The sequence below is a fragment of the Aythya ferina genome (genome assembly GCF_964211825.1).
Source record: "Aythya ferina genome assembly, chromosome: 17".
Lineage (NCBI taxonomy): Eukaryota > Metazoa > Chordata > Aves > Anseriformes > Anatidae > Aythya > Aythya ferina.
The window spans coordinates 4,512,652-4,530,111 of record NC_140316.1 but is presented as its reverse complement, the minus strand read 5'-3'; the positions used below and the strand labels follow the sequence as shown (position 1 = coordinate 4,530,111).

The window sequence follows — 17,460 nt, the reverse complement described above, 5'->3', positions numbered from 1 at the left end:
CAAACCTTCCGTCTCTAATGAACCTTTGGTGTTCGTCCACGAAAAACAAACATCAATCAGGCAACAGGCTGTTCCTTTTCCCCTGTTGCTAGTCTGAAATAACAGTCATCCCCCGCTGGGCTGGGAACGCCACTTCCCCGTCCAGCACACATACAGGATAATAAGGGGGAGGCGAAGGAGGGAGGAAAACCCGCTCCGAGGTGCCAGAATACACAGCGAGCTGTGCCTTTCGGAGCCAGAGAAAACTTGGGAACACAACAGCTTTTGATTCCTCCTGTCCCACTGGGCAGGTTAATTATTTAATAGTTGGCTTGTGAGCCGGCGGTGGTGGTAGGAACGGGGTGGAAGGGAAATCAGGCTTTTCCCCCGCCGCCCCCGGTCCCATCCTTGCGCTGGCAGAACTGTGTGCACACACGTGTGTGTGTGAGAGGCTTCGAGCTGGCCCAAGAGCCTGCTCAGAGCCGCGTCCTCTCCCCGCTGCTCTCACAAGACCCTCCTTGTTGGCTTGGGACCACCGTGGCCACAGACAGCATGGGACAGCATCTGGATCAAATGAGTGATGGGCAGAGCAATGCGCCCCGACTTCTCTCTGACACTCCTCATGTGCTGTGACTGGGGGAAGGGCACTTCTGAGTTTATGTTGGATTTCGACAGAGTTGGAAGCAGAGCTGAAAATCAAACAGAGATCAGCTTATGATTTGCAACCAGGGCTTTCTAGGTGTCTGAAGCAACACTTTGGAAGAGCACGGGGAAAAGGAGAATGTAACTACGTCTCATTTGGATGGAGAGGACTCACAGATGTTAGGAATATTTTTGATCAACAGCTTTCCTGGCACTGCTCTTAGTGGAATCCACAACCTTGACGGCTAGCTGAGTAAGAAAGTGCTGGCAAGCTCCTGCCTGCATGCAGGCAATTTGCAATGCTGCCAGTCAATATTTCAGTGAAAACAAAATTGCAGGGATCATATTAAAAGAGGGGAAAAGGCAAAATAAAATGGAACAAAACAAAACAAAAAAACAGCTTCCCCTTTTAGGAGAAACTCTGATATGACCTGATGGGAAGACCCTCCCAAATCACAACACCCTTTTTGTTTGTTTAAAATTACCACACCGGGATGGGAGTCCTGCTGTGAGCAGGCTAAGGCAAGCCCACCAGCAGCAACAGAAGCAGACTCAGCAAGAGGTGGCTTTACACAGGGGCACCCGGGTGGCATGTTTAGGACAGGTCTGCAGGAAATGATGCAGAAAGAGGTTTATGGTTGTGTCCATTTGGTAGAGGAAATGGATGCAGCAGGCATGGACGTCTGAGCCAAAATCCTGGACCCAGCCTTCCAGAACTACTGGGAGAAAGAAGGGATGGGAGGAAAGAAGAGCTTCTGCAGCAATAACTTTCAAATCTGGGTCTGGTCTCAGGTATGCTGGCCTATTTTTAGTTTCAAACAATGGTGTTTTTGGAGAAGACAGCAAGTGGTGTAGACCAGCCAGGATTTCTCCCTGGAACACTATTGAGATTACTGACACTGGCTCTCAGGGGCAGCTTCACTCCTGGTACAGCTAACACCATCATTTGGAGTATCTCTAGAGTTTCTCCAAATTGCTCCCACCTGCATGGCTTGCAACAGGGTGCTCTTTCCACCCTGGCCTCAGGACACAGCTTGGCTGACTACGCTGGCATGGTCAGTGGGTAGTCCTCAGATGTCTGCTTACAGCTGCTTTACAGCTTGTACTGCTGGAATGACATAAAGGGTCCAGAGACTGGCCTATAATGCAAAAACTTTTCAGGCCAAAAGGTGCATTATGCCCAGAGAAATTATTTGTGGATCTAATGAAATGTATAAAATAATCTGCTCTACTTTGATTATTAGATTGATCAGTACAGAATGTAACAGACATATTCTTGGCTGTTGGTTTCAGGTTTCTAGCTCAATTTTAAAGACTGGCTCAGTAATAAGAAATAACAATAATGTTTGTTATTGTATAAACATTCAACGCTCACATTGTTAAATTTCTTCTTCCAGTCGTTAAGCCTGTGATAGATCAGGTTGTCTCTGCAGAGCTCACACTGTGAGCACCTCGCACCGTGCCCAGAGGCCAGCCACGTAGGAAAGCAACTGGCAGGGGACTGCTTAGCTGTTTGGAAGCCAAATCACATAGTACTGAGAAAATCAAAACGTTAGCTGCTTCATCCAACAAGGCGGGCCCTTTTCTGCCACCCCATTTCATGGATAGCTTCCCAGGGAGCAGGCTCTGGGCTTGCTTTCAGGTTAACACTCAAGAATCAAAGTGGTTTGAGGTGGGTTTGCAAACTGTGACGTGCTCTTCTGTGATGCTGCCTGGTACCATGCATCCCAAGGGGTCACAAAGACAAGGATTCAAGGGCCAGAAGGGACAAACTCGTCTTCCACAGGTTTCACACCACAAGACAGTTCAGGAGAGAGATCTCACAATACTGGATCATCATCTATCTATCTATCTATCTATCTACCTACCTACCTACCTACCTACCTATCTATCTATCTTTATGGAAATACAGAACAAACTAAGCAGATACCAGCAGCAGATGCAGGTTCATAGATGTCTGCTTATTACCAAACTTCGCTCCAGCTGAGACTTAAATAGCCTCCTTTATGCAAAATGGGAGAGGGAGCGGAATTGAAGGAAACTGGCAATTACATAATTTTATTTCCCTCCTAGCCCATTCACTTTTCATCAGGTGGCTCTGTGCTTGCATACGAAAGGCGCTTCTGAGCGCTAAGTTAAGCACAAAGCCAGCTCGGTACTTTGCTTTCACTGGGAGGAAGTCTCCATTGCTTTTCTGGATGCCGTGGAAAAGCACAGTGAGCAGGTTATTACATGTTATTTTGCAAGCACTGTGTGCTGTCTGGGGAGCAGGGACGGCCGGGCTGCACCATCCCTCTTTCCAAGGCTGCACCTCTCCTGAGCACGACACAGCTCACAGCCAAACACCGTGGCCAATGTTTAGCCCCCCATGCTGGGAGATGCCTGGATGGATCCCATCTGCAAATTTTTTCTTCATCTTTTAAAAAACTTCTCACTAAAATCCCCACCCGAGCTGTAGTGGGTTGCCCGGTGAAGAAGCCGCCAACTCCCAGTGCTGGCAGATGTACCTGGGGGCAATCAGGCTTTCCTGGCTTTGCTGCTCACCTTGCGAGCACCTTTCAAGAACATCTGCAACAAGGCAGAAAGTTAACGTCCTTTTCAGTGGAGATAGATCTGGAAGTCTGACTATTCCCTTATGGATAAGCCTTAAAGAATTTATTAGCGATGAAACCAATATGTTTCTTCAGAAACTTAATAGGGTCCCATAAAAATTACTTCAATAACTTTTAAAATTTAATGGCGAACAAGAACCTTTCCACAGGCTTTTTGAACTGTCCGACAGAATCCCATAGCAGGGATATAATTCTGCAATAAATTTTGCAGGACAGTTAAAAAAAATATAGAAAGCTTTTAATTTCCTATTACCTCCTGTAAGACTCTGCCATCCATTTAAAGCAAATAAATGAACTAAAAGCACTGCAGTCACTTGTCTGTCCCAGCAGTTTACAAGAAAATATTTACTGTTTGGAAAAAACCCACCCTAGAACAAGTATCCTTTTCAAAAGCACAGAGATGCAAATAGGAACAGGGTGCCAAGTCCCGCGCTCTTGTACACTGCTGCACACCCGGCTAGCTGCAGGGCGGTGAATGGGGTCAGTATGGCCATGCCTGCAGCTGGGGCAGAGCGCGGGCAGCGGCGGCATGGAAGGAAAGCCACACGCTGAGAATCCCCGGGTGGCTCGGGAGCGATGTTAACAGGCTCCGCAGGGAGCTGTGCTCGGCCCCAGCTAGCAGCAAGGACGGCCAGCGAAGCACGGAGGCGAGAGGTGGGGAACACGCCTGTAGGTGTCTAGCAAGACTCAGAGGAGAAAATGGCAGCAAGCGTCTGGGATGAGAGCAAGGCCACGTCCTGCCTGTCGGCCACGTCCCTGTATGGGACGCGTCTCTGGGTGGGTGGTGAGAGGAGAGGGAAAAGCAGCAAGATGCCAATAGCATCCTCTCTGCTGGAGGCCAGGGCCTCGCTGGGAATGACAGACCCTGCCAGCATCCGCGCACCGAGCGGCAGGATCCATTTGCAATTAGATGGCAGGCCCTGCTCCCATCCATCACCCCGCTGACACCAAATGCCCAGGAGGAAGCACAGCCCAACCTGGGGGCAGCCCCAGCCCCCTCACCGCCTGGCCAAATGCCTTGTGGATTGCCAGCTGCCGGCTGCACGGCCTGCTGCGGGCGTGGGGTGGCGGGGGGCTGCAGGAGTCCCCAAGGGGCAGCAGCACAGCAAGGGAGAGCCATGGCCTGGCAGGATGCTGCTCCCAAAACAGGCATGGGGAGCCGCATGGGAAGGAGCATCAGAGTGTGAAACTGCCCAATTATCATTCACAACACAATGCACAGCCCTGGCAGGGGCTGAGGGGCTGCTGAGGAAGAGGAGGAGGAGGAAGAGGAGGAGGAACGTCCTCCATGAGGAGCAGGCCTGTCCTGGAGGCCCCGCCACCTCCCCGCGCTGCAGTGCCAGTCAGGATGAAGAGGGAATTGGGTTTATACCACACGTTTAATTTGTGAAGAAACTGACGCTTTACAGAATCCTCCATGAATAAAACATGTCCCTGAGGTATTTTAAAAGCAGGATGGAGGAGAAGAACCCGTGGTTTGAGGGACTGATAGTTTTGTGGGGGTTGCATGCTGCTCGCACCATCACCAGCCGCCAGCGCCCTCGCGGTGCCGACCCTGCGGTCAGCACGGCCATCAGCTGGAATCACACTCGGACTAACCCTCGTGGCTTCTGCTGCTCAGGAAAACAGATAAGCAAACTATAAACAAGGAGTAAAAACGATGGTATCTTTCAAACAGCCCTAAAGAGTCTGGGTAATGTAACCTACTACACGCATTTGGAAGGAATTTTTCCTTTTTCTTTCTTTCTTTCCTGGTTTACAGTTTGATGGTCCTTTTATCTACTTTCACACGAACTGAGAAAAGCTAAAATTTGCCTACTCAATCAATATGAGTTTGTGCAGGCGCATTCAGGATATATACTATTTTGCTTTTATAGTTTATTTTAAATAAAAAGTATAATTAAAGAAAATAAACCACCCACTTCATAACATTTATACAACGAAGACTTTATTTATTTTATTTACGTTTCAGTGGGCAAGGCACAGCATGCAGTTAGCTTTCCGTGATGCTTAACAAAGCCACATTTGAAATTTAAAATCTTTAAGGAAATGAACAAATTCTGCAGAGGAAGGGCAGTTGAGCAAAGAGACTTCTTACATTACCCTAGGTAATTGTGTATATATATATTTCTGCGTGCCTCTCCACTCCAAAAACATACCCATGACTTGGATGCCTTAAATCAAAAAGCAATTTCAGTCTGTAATACTCAAATAAATAATTAAACACGTTTTATCTCCTACAGTATTGCTTCTATTCATTCTAATCCCACTGACAGGAATGCAGCAACATACCCCACATCCTTAAAATAACAAAACAAAACACAAGACACCAAACAGAAGGCCTGGAAATGTTTATAATTCAACTTTTCAACTCTCTTGGCTGCAGCCTGAAGCTACAAAGAAAGCTCTATGCTGGCTCACTTGAGGGAGACGCACCGGGAGATAGCTGTGCAAACTGCACGGCAAATGGCGCACGCAAAACCTGCCCACTCGCACCAGGCTAATCTGGCTTCGGAGCATACAACACTCAACTTGTGTTGAAGTCAATAAATTATCCACTTTTGCATTATGAGTTTTACGAAGTTAGCTGAGCAGTGTGATAAAAGTGAATGGCCTCTCCTACTTGTCCACCGTATTTTCCAGGTGGCTGCTATGGATACGGATGGTTATGCCCTGAACTACTGTGAGATGCATGTAGCTCGCAGGCAAGGCATTTATGCTAGACTTATTCACATTCCCAAAGAGAAGGCTGAGAGCTTTCCAGAGCCTGCAAGATGAGAAAATTGCAAGAAGACTAAAAAGACTGTGCTTACTGCAGTTTTCTGCTCTTGGTTTTGTTTTGAGATGTGTTTAACTGGCTGAGACTTGTGTGATTATCTCTGTTATGCACACTGTTAGAAAATCAAAGTCCTCCTCCTTCCCAGGCCGCTGTATAATTATATATCTGCATGTGCAAGAAAGCCAGAAAGCTAATATAATCATGCAGACAGTGGCAAAATTACATAGAAATTTTCAAGAAGATACTGGGTTGGACTCACACAATGGATTTTGCAGTAGTTCAGGGTATCCATTGTTGCCAAGCCCAAGCATTTACAAATCACGAGCCATCTTTAAAATGAGGTTAACAACAAGCTATCTGGGCTTCTTTTCAGCTACCTGCTGGCTGTGAAGCGCAGAAGAATCGCTGTTCCAGGCATTCCTCTGTGGCCAGAAAGACTAAAACCTTACTTAAAAAACAGAATTAAAACTTAGATTCTCATACAGTCCTCTGAGAGTGCTGGTTTCATGAAAAACTCAGAATATTGCAAGACTATGATAAAACCACAAGAGATGCAACGCGGGGAGCAGAGCAGCTGCAGAGCATCCTGAACACCACATAAATCACAGCAATGTGGTTGCTATCTACACAAATGCATTACTTTATTTATTATTACAGATGCTGCTGTGGAAGTTTTTGCATGCCTGTAATCACGGAGGACCGTTGTCCAAAGATTCAGCTGTAAACTATCATCCCCCTCAAGTTCACTCTCAGGCCAGGTAATTGCATGCAAGCTGGTGACCTCATCCAAATGTAACCAAAATCTGGGGATAACACTGAGATCAAGAGACAGGAGGCACTGCTGCTTTTCCTGCATTTCAGACCCTGCTGTGGACCCCACGCAGGAAACTGGGAAAATTTATGGTGTTGCTCCTGACCTCCATTCCTGTACAACACAGCTAATTGCCCAAGTGGGTGTTTGCTCTGTGTCTGCACAGGCCTTCTTGCACTGGAAAGCTCGACAGCACAGCACAGTAAGGCAGAGGCCCTACAGGAGAGGTGACACGGTTAGGGCAGATGCCATCCCAACCCAAGCACTGAGCAACCATGAAGATGCCCCGCTGCAAACCTGTGCCAAGCAGGTTATTTTGAGCTCAGCTGTATTTAGGTTGTTTTCTGCTTCGCTGGGCGCTTGCAGGCTCCTCCTTGAGAGCTGACTCGCTGCCCTCCTGTCCTGCCCCTGCCCTGCTGCCCCTCCTTTCCCCTCTCACCCTAGCTCACAGCAATAGCCATCAGTTTTTAGCAACATGTCCTATGCTGGGGGTTTTGTATTTCCAGCTTTTAAAATGATTTGGTGTGACAGTTTAGTGCTGAATTAAAAAAAAAAAGAAGAAAGGGGAAAATAAAGAAAAAGGAAGAGAAGAAGAGACAAAAAGGAGAGACAGTCCCCTTAAGGCAACAAAATTATGGAGCAGAGATCTCAGGAGGAACAAGGGTTCTTCTCTGGTTCAGATGTGCTTGTCAGGGCTCGGTGTTGTCTCTGAACAAGAAATCTCTCTTGCAGGCCCAAGGCACAGTTTTGTGGTCAAGAGGACAGAAAATAAAGGAAGGGAACTTCAAAGGACCATAAGCTGCATTAGCCCGCTGGGGCGGGTGGCTGCGGCACATCCCATGGCTGACAATTACGACCCGCGCGCCGGGAAAGCTTGCCTCCCTCTTGTCAGAGGGATAAGACACAGATTGTGAGCTTTAGAGCTTTGAGGATGAGTACAGTTCATGATGAAAGATAGCACTTCAAAGCCCTCTGCCTCGAAACCAGGGAACAGTGAGAGTGGAGGGTAAGCAATCTTTTTTTCCTGGGGGGTGCACATGCAGGGGAAGGATAAGACTTATTTTCACTGCCATTTATTATTGCCATGAAAACGAAGCCTCGCACTGTTTATGGAATCTCTCATTAAACAGATCTCTTGATAAATCTCTTGATAAACATTCATTAATTAAGTCTCCCAGCACACTTGGCTGACAAGCACTGGTCTTCCCCTGGTGGGAGGGGGGAAGCGAGGCAGGGATCTCAGCGAGCACCCCCAGCCCGGGGCAGAGCTGCTCCCAGCGACCAGGCAGCTGGGCCACGCACTGCCCACATGTCAGCTTCCATTCTCATCCTCACACAGTGAGGTACTCGGCTTCGACTGCCTTCAAACCCTCGTCCCCTGGCTGCTGCCCTGTGCCCCTGGGTCTGGCTCCTCCGTGGGGTCTCGGCTGAGGGCCTGCAGGTCTCCTGTGCCACAGCCCCATGTTCTTTTGGTGCAAGAGGCACCACCTCTCCTGGCTCCCCAGCGTACCCAACCCTCGCCTGGCCCGAGAGCAGCAGGTCCGTGGCAGGGAGGCGGGAGCAGGAAGCTTGACTGCCATCAGGGCAGCTCACTGCTGGAAGGAGCCAGCGGCAGGACACAGCTCTCAGGTCTTTAAAATACAAACTGTGCCCTGACACACTTAAAAACAGCATTATGTCAAGGCTGGCAAGGTCCCTCCAGACACCCTTCACCTCCCACCCCCCCTGCCCTCTGCCAGCCACGGGCGCTCCCCTCTCCCTCAGCCGCCCAGGGACGGCCAGACCCGGCCTTCGCCTCCGCCTCCCCTGCCCTGCACTGCGCCTGCTCTCCAGAAAACCCAAAGGACCGCCTGGGAGATTCCTGGGAGAGAAGCGCTGCCTGAGAGAGCAAACAGACCTTTATTATTTGCTAATCGATTCAGTCACCGGGAGGATACAACGCCCGGCCCTGGGCAGCCAACGTCCTTGCGGCTCTGCACCGCAGCGACGAGTTGGCTGCACAAATCCTTCCTCACGTCAGGAAACAAAGACCCGGCGGCACAGCAGATGAGGGATTCTCTGCTTTTGTCTTCGGTCACTATTTCCTTGTGCTGAGCGTTTCGCCGCTTTCTCCCCCAGGAGCTCGGCTCGTGTCCCAGCTGCGGCCACCGAGGTGGCCCTGGCTTGTGGCCCCTCTCCCCGCCGGGCCCAGCCGCGGCCACCGGCGCCGCGCATCTGGTGCCGTGCCTGAGCTCGCGGCCGCCTCGGCGGGGCGGGGGCGAAGACAAATGTGAGTTACCCAGCCAGCGCCAGACAAAAGGCTCAGCTCCTCGGGCCTTTTGTGGAGCCGTGAGAGGTGGTCAAAGGTTATGTTTTACAGCTGTTCCGGCCTCCAACAGGCGAAAAACGTCTATCTCAGCGCTTAATTGCATTGCTAAGCCGCTGATAAACTAGGACGGCATAAAACAAATACACTGGGCCAAACATATCCCTGGGGAAAGTTTGCGGAGAGCAGGGGGAGTTGCGCCAGACAACGAATCCACCTCACTGTGCTCCCTAAGCCTGGTTACCTGCAGGTTATCTGGTTAGCTGCAGCACGTGTTTCCACAGGATGGATGAAGCATGAGTACCCACCACAACCCCAATCCCCGACCCTCGGCCTGCACGGCTCCAGCCCCGCCGAAGGCTGCCTTTAAGTCAACACCATTATTTTGGGGAGGAATTTCAGCGCAGCGCTTGGGAAGTCACTCTCTCCCGGCCATATGGCATCGCCAAGCCTGGTCCTGTCGGCGCGGCGTTCATTTGCATGTGTGAGAGACGAGTTCTGGCTCCTGCGTCACCGAGTGACAACAGGGCGAGGGGTAGAATTTAGTGCTCCTGGGGTTTCTGCACAGAATCGTGCCGAGGAGAATTAATCTCACCTCTCAACACAAGTGGGGGCAGCCCCTGACAGAGCCTGCCCTCAGCCACAGCCCGTGCCGACCTGCAAAGCGCTGCCAGCACCGGTGAGAGCAAGAAACAAGACTAAGACAAAAATTGCGATCTGAACCCAAACCCTCCCAAAGCTGCAATGTCGACTTGCCACAGTAAACCAAACACGAACAGCCTTAAGCTACAGGGATATAAACAGCAGTGAATGCAGACTTCAAGACAGCAAATTCACAGCCATTCACACATTTAACTTCCCGATGGAGAGGTATTTTGAAAACTCATGTTGCTGAGCTGCTCTGCGATATGGAGGGGTGGGGGATCTCGGGCTTCAGCACGAGGAGGAGCCAACAAAGCTGCTAACACTTCAACATAAGCCTCTGCAGCAGATCTCTGTGCCACGCATTTATTCAGGATGGCAAGATTTTTGTTTTGCTGAGGCAGTGCCGTATGGGCAATCTGGCTTGCCTTACTGGTGAGCCAAGGCCGAGGGAAGACAAATGCTCTTTGCTTCCATTTGTTTAAACTTCCCTCTTTCTCTCAGATAAAGCCGCATACTTCCATAAAAATATCTGCAAATGTAATAACACAATGGGCTTGTCATCAGTTTCCACATTTGGAATTGACAATTTGCAAAGCTTGGAAAGAGAAAATTCCTAATGCTTAGCACTGCTACAGAGCCCAGCTATAACCCGGGCCTGGAGCCAGGTGATGGAGCACACAACCACCAGAACGCCTCTCTATGGCCAGCACCTACCCCTACACAACTGCAAATCATTCCTTTTTCTTGGCCCTCTTGAAATAATGGGAGGTTATTTCATCGCTTCTTATTAACGTGCCTCATCTCCCCTCTTCAGGGTATTCGCACGTCCCTCCTACTTCTCGCTGTTCCAAACTGGATTTATGCTGTAGCTCAGTGCTGGGAATGCTGCAGAACAGCTACAGATCCCAACAACTCACTCAGAGCCACAACATCAACCTCCTTGCACGATACAGTGGAACCATTCCCAACATAATGCTTTCAACCATGTACCACACTTTGCCCTTTGAGGCTGTTTCTTCAGCGCTTTTACCTACACTGTCTTGGTGAGACTGTCCCTGAGAAGACCAGGAACCTGAGTAGCCCTGTTTCATGGCCATACTGAGCCCCCCAAGGAGGGCTTGGCGTGTTTAGGAATACATCACTGCAACTCCCAGCGGGAATCTTAACGGCGCAGTCTCTTAGCAACACCCAGCGCGTATCACAGGTAACTCTCGATTAATAGTAATAGGGGAGCTGGGAGCTCAAGCCCCGCAACATGCCGAGCACCTTCCCCCTCCTTTTGGAGGACTGAAACAGACATGAATGCTCTGTGCATGCTGGCAGGACATAGACATGCAAGACCTTGTAAGAATAATACAGATAATGCTAAAGTATTTGTTTAAAAGAAATGAGGATTTGATTGTATTAGAGGAAAACAGCATATCCCCTATAGTAAGGGCTGATTTCTCCTTTGTCAGTAATTCCTCTCCTCATGGATCTGACCCCTAGGGAAGAAAGAAGTCTTGCCCCACGTGGAGATAATGTAGCTCTACATTTTAACTTAACCATCTCAAGCCTGTAAAGCTGATCTTTATGACAACGTGTGTGGCAAAATCACAGGCGCTGGCAAAACTGATGTCCTGCTATTTGCATGACATTCCTCACAGTTTCATGCACTCAAACAGCTTGCTCTAAGGTAAGGAAAGCATTTCTCCAAATCACTTACCTTTATTTGCTGCAGGGGAGAACAGCTTCTCAGAGCCTACAGAAGCCTGCAAAAGAAAGAAACAGGGTGAGTAATACTGAAGGAGAATTTAGGAAGGCTTGCTCACAAAAACACAGCTCATAAAACAAGTCTGTTATCTGTAGACCTGCAATTACACATTGCACCTGGAGGGTGCAATGTTGTGCCATTAAAGAATAAGCATGCATCCTAAGATGAAAGCAAAGCGTGTAAAAGTACTGTCCTGATCTCACCCAGCTATATCCTCCTGTCTCGTTTATTTAGGCAGCCATGCAATGCACAGCTATTTTATCCATGAGTCTTCATATAAAAACAAAACCAGTGAAACTGCTATCAAGCTGAAGAAAAAAAAAAAACAACAAAACATTTCAAAGCCTCTCTCATTGAAAATAAGCTCATTTCTTGCTGAACATGCAAAATGTAATTTGTGTATTGAAAACACGAGTTGCAACTGAACACATCCGTATGAGAGGGTGTTACACAATATTATGCCAAATGATAGCTCCATGCTGCTATGCACTTAGTCCAATATGAAATAAAACGACTTCCTCTTGGAAGAAGCCCGTCTCCTTGCAAACTGGGTTGCACTACGCTGTTTGAACTCCACGGCAGTGCATTTGTGCTCCTCACAGCTCTGGGAAATAGTTAAAGAAATCCAATTAACCTAAACCTTGTAAACAGCTTCATGATAATCAGGGTCACTGGGTTACAGACAAGATGATAATGACAGACAGGAAAAAAAGTCCATTCATTGTAAATAAAGCTTTTATGAGTTAATTTGATGGCTTCCCCCACCCCCACCCCTGATATCAAACAGTCAACCTATTTCAGCATAAGCTTTTCCTCCTCGCTATCTGATAAAATAGCAAGCAGCCTCTACAGAATCAAAGCCGGTCTGGGAGCAGGGAGCATGATCAACATTACTGCTATCTACAAGACAGCTGAAAATATCAGCAGCATTTTGGCTCTGACTGCTGCACGCATAAAATGGGGTGAAGTACAAAGCTGAAGAGCAAAAGATATTGAAAGTGAAAAAAGGCTCTCTCCCTTGGCTCTGCTTTTAAAAAATGAATTAATTCAACACATGGCTGAACTAAGTTGATTTTCTTTTTGATTTTATTGATTTTATTCTAAGGTGCCTTGGGAGATTTGCATGATAAAGAGCACTGTGAATTGTATTACATTGTTATATATTTTAAATGACGACTCAGAAGGAAAAAAAAACACCACACAAATAGTAAGATGCAAGATCTGCATCAGATATAGTGAGAAGCAAGGAAGAGTGATCTATTCATGTTACTTCTAAGGAAACTGGCACTGCAAGCATTGAACATCTTACTTACTACAAATGTATAAAAAAAGAGGGAAAACTACATGAAAAATAGGTTGAAACTGAGACGCGTAAGAAAGAAATTCTGAATCATGTCCACAACAAAGCTGCAAGTGTAGCTGTGGCATGTATGACTGATACACAGCTCAGCAAAAGAATCCTAAAATGTTAGGGAAAACCAGTTACCTGCACGATCCCTTCACTGCACGGACTAAACAGAGGGAGAACCAGGATTAAACGAGGCTTTGTCTAGGCTGGCTTGCAAAGAAAAGTGTAACAGCGTCACACAGCAGCAACAAGAGCGGCGCACAAAATGACAGCCGCCTCTGAATTTACAATCCATTGTTCCAAGATTTTTCACTTATCATCGACACAAAGTCACAAGGGAGCCCGAACGGCCCTCCAGGCTCTGGGAACGCGGGCTGGAGGCGCTCAGCGCCGCTCGCAGCTCGCCCTAAGCCAGGCTCTCTGCTCCGTGCGCTCCAGGAGCACCAGGACACGTGGCAGGTGGATAAATAAGATTCTCCCATTTTACAGGCAATGAGGCTTGGGCACGGCTTGCAGTGAAGCCAGGAGCTGGCAGGGGGGCGTGTGGCAGCCCCCCCAGCAGCAGCAGCCCCGTGCTTTGCCTGGAAGGCGAGCACTGCGGCTTCATGCCAGCCACCACGCTGCCCTCTGTGAGCTCAGTACCAAGGATGTGACCGAGACTGGCGCAGCCTAATCACGAGCTAAAGATCTCATTGCTTCAGGTCCAAGTGATACGAAAACAATGTTCAAGGAAGTCGAGCAAGAAAAATCACTTCTAAGAGAAAGCACAACACAAGGATTATTGCTCAGTCTCCTGATATCAAAAACCACACGTGTGGCACCGCCCTCCACAATCAGAGCCAACATTTACAGAGCAGAGCTTTCAACATCACAGCCACGGTTTGCAGACACAAACTTTCGCACCTAGAGTTTACAGTAACTTTTGCTCTCTTTTCTGGTGATTTCTAGCTCCAGATCCGAACGGCTTTTGGCATGAGCACCGGTCTCAAACAGTGAAGGCCTGTGCTATAGCATATTCTGCGAGCTGCTGTAAAGGCAGGAGGGGAGCCGGGGGAGGAAGAGCCTGAATACATCATTCAATTTCATCAGTCACCCTTTAAAGAAAGCATACAATAAAACCTATGTGTCCGAGTGAGCCCACTAATGAGTGAAAAAATCCAGCAAACCAACGCATCTGCTAGAACAAGTCCCCTCCCAATTTTTCTGCTGTTTCAAGCAAACCATTTGCATATGTTTAAGAAGGGATTAAAAAAAAAAAAAAAAAAAAAAGAAAGAGGAATTCTTCCCCTGTGAGCAAAACCAGGCATTGGGAGTCCTTTATGTGGATGGGTTCACGCCATCCCAGGAAATCCCACTCTTTCGATCAGAAAACACGGAGGTATTTCCTCCTCCTCCGGCACAGGAGGCAGGGGAGGAGAGCGGCCACACCGCCTGAGCACGGCGGGGAGACCCCCCCGGCCTGGAGCTCGCAGACAAAAGACACCCCTCGTCTTTCTTGTACATCTGCTGTTCGTCTCCTTCCCCCACCGAGCTCTCCTGCTCTCTCCGCGTCGCAGCACAGCCCCAGACAGACGTGTTTTCATGAAAGCTGCTGCCTGCAAAGTCCCACCCTCATCCCCAACAACGACCTTTGTATTTCAAGCATAAAGGCTCTAACATTTGTCCCAAAAGAGACACACGCACAAATGATTTCAGTTTCTGAGGTAGTCTCACTGCTGCAACTTTTACGAGCCAGCGCCCTTTGAAGACACCCTAAGATTGCGCCGAGCCTTGGGGTTCCCCTTTGTGCTTCGTTCCAAGTTAGCGGTTCTCTGCCCCATTTTGATTTTCTTTCTTTCTCCAGATCTGGAGGGGAAAATGTCTCCACTCAGCTCTGTGACAACGTGAAACTAGGCTGAATACACTGCAAAGAAAAGCAGCATTTTTACCCCTTTTCTGCTTTGGGAAGAGAAAGCAGAGGAACGACGGTCCTTCCCTCACCATTCCTCCCCTGGAACCCAGCAAACACAAGCACCGGTTCTATTTTCAGCACTAAAAGCTTCGCAAAGGCAGCCTTCCCCTCCGAATGTAAGGCAGTAACCACAAAGGATGTAGCACACCCTCTCCTCTGAAGGTGAACGGAGAGGCGTAATGAAGTCCATGCCTAATTCATCCCGGTTCCTACTAACCCAGGGCGGCTGAAAGGTGTAAGAGTGCTTACGGATTAATAATTTAATGATTATGTGCAACAGAACAACATCATCTGACAGAGACAGCATTATAAACTATGTCAGGCCTTGCAGTAATTACTATTCTTTTTTTTTTTTTTTTTTCCCCTCTTTTCTCTGTAGCCTATGAAATTGCTCGCAGGGAATAAACAGTTCCTTATCAGTGAGAACAGAAGCTCTGCAGATCTTCACGCAGCCTCCTGGAGCACACAACACCAGATCCCAGCCCGATACTTCACAGTCTGATCACAAGACACTGTCAAGCTGCTAATAAGGCTGCAGTCTTGGTTCACAAAGAGCAGAGGCACGTGGGGCTGGGGTCCTGCTATATTAGGTTTTGTACAGGGCAAAACCGAGCATCCCCTCTGTGAGTCCAGTACGGTAGGTAAAAGGAAGAGGAGGCAGTGAAATGGAGTTTAGGTTTTATTTCTGGATGGCTGCCTATCTTCTTGACAGCCAAGAGCCGGTCTCAAGTGAGACTGTTTTCACACTGTTACTGAACTTAGCAAGTACTAAAAGCTCTCAAGAAAACCTTTCTCCAGGAGATTTTCAAACTAGAAGTGCTGTACACACTTCGAGAGACTTTCTGAATAAAGCATGGAAACTACCTGAAAATTTGGGATCAATTTTAATTCCTGCCTTTGATCTGTTTCCCCTGCTTTTACCTACCACTCTGATACCACTTGATCGCTCGTCTAGTGGAGAATTTCTGCACGTCGGTATTGCTTTACCAGCTTCCAGCTGATTCTGTAAGTCATTAATAGCAGCCCCCTTCATGCAGCAATAGGAGAACAATAACTGGAACAGGAAGGTATTGTTTGGTTTGCGATTCTGCTGTAGGAAATGGAACCCGATCTGCAGGGAGCAGTGCGAGCGCAGCCTCGAAATCACACGCGCACACCAGAACAAACTGAACCTCACCCCAAAGACCAAGGAAGTACTGAGCACATTGCAGGACACAGAGGCCATGTGGCAGTGGATGGTGAACACTGCCTGCATTGTGAGGGGATCTTTCAAGGCCACCGGGAGCCTATGGGCTTTTCAAACCCAGAATTATTTTTGGAGGGAAATCACAGCTTTACTGAGAAGACAAAAGAAAAGCTACACACTGCTCAGTCATCTCAGGCACAGGCAAAAAGCTGAAGTAAATTAACACGAACTACCTTTGTGTGACACCTTCTAGGAAAATTCAGCTCTGGGGTAGGAGGCTGGCTGAGACAGAGCAACCAGCTGTGCCAGGGGATTAAGCCAGAGGGAACAGGAGACACGGAGACTTCTACAAACCACATTTCACTTTGGGACTCGACAGCCAAGACGTTCACCTGTCCCCTTCCGTCCGAGACCTCTGCACGGAATTTAGAGCTGGGGTTCTCGAGAGGGATGAGTGCTCAACAGCTGCGGGGGCACTGCCTGGCCAGGGGTACTGGGCATAGAGCACTTCCAAAAACCCACTCAGATACCTGGATGGTGACCAGAGTGTTTGGAAAAATCGATGGTCAGGAACACATATGAAATCCTGGCTGCTGAGCCCCAGTGCAAATAAGGACTAATAACTTAGTATTCCCTAAGCAAACATGAATTTCTGGTGGATCTCAAGTTTTCTAGCAACAATCCAAAAGTTTCAGTTATGGCTCTAGCTACACCGTAACACATCACAGAGAAATATGCAGTACAAATACCCCAAATTCAGCTACTTACTGAAATGGCAATGCCTTCCATGCCCCACACACTTCTAGATCAATTTTGACTCAAATAATTGGGAGGTACTGGTGGGTTTTCCACATCTTACACAAAAGTTCATTCTACAGAGGGTCCACTAGAAACAAAGAGCTTCTGGGACTATACTTTCATACAAAAACACACTTGTTTAGGTTCCCACCCCATATTGATTTAACACACATATTCAGTACTGCTTCAGTCCTGGAAAGGGCCTTTCACAACACACTCATCTCTCTCCATCACTTTTTCTTCTGAGAACGCTTATTTCTCTCAGTGCTTTATGTAACCATGCCTATTTTTTGCAACAGCCCCTCTGAGGAGCTAGCACAAGCCTGGGAACAGAGAATTAAACCAGGCCAGAGAGCCTGGAAGCAGAGACCAGAGGTCCCGGTTCACTCTCGAATCGCACCGTTTACACGGCAGCAAGGTGAAAGCAGAGCAGTGCAGAGCTGGAAGGAAACAGCGTGGATGGTTTGATTCAGTAAGCGCAGGGCATCGAGGAGCCCAAGCCCATTGCTCCTCTGCAGGCTCTACGTTACGGCTGTCTTTTGGACCTTCTCTTCTGGCAACGTGGTGGTGAGTTACACAGCACCACTCTGAAACCAGAGCACGTTCCTCAGCGTTTCAGTCACTTTGGGACAGATCAAGCAAGGCCACTTT

General features: G+C 48.3%; 1 protein-coding gene across 22 annotated transcripts in view; it reads right to left on the bottom strand.

The window, feature by feature from the left end:
• Nucleotides 1-17,460, bottom strand: part of FBRSL1 (fibrosin like 1) — a 515,953-nt gene that overhangs the window by 45,076 nt on the left and 453,417 nt on the right. For all 22 annotated transcript variants that reach the window (XM_084538835.1, XM_084538855.1, XM_084538854.1 and 19 more), the window contains one exon: nt 11,479-11,524. In XM_084538835.1, the coding sequence (XP_084394961.1) occupies nt 11,479-11,524 (46 nt within the window). The remainder of the gene's footprint in view (nt 1-11,478; nt 11,525-17,460) is intronic.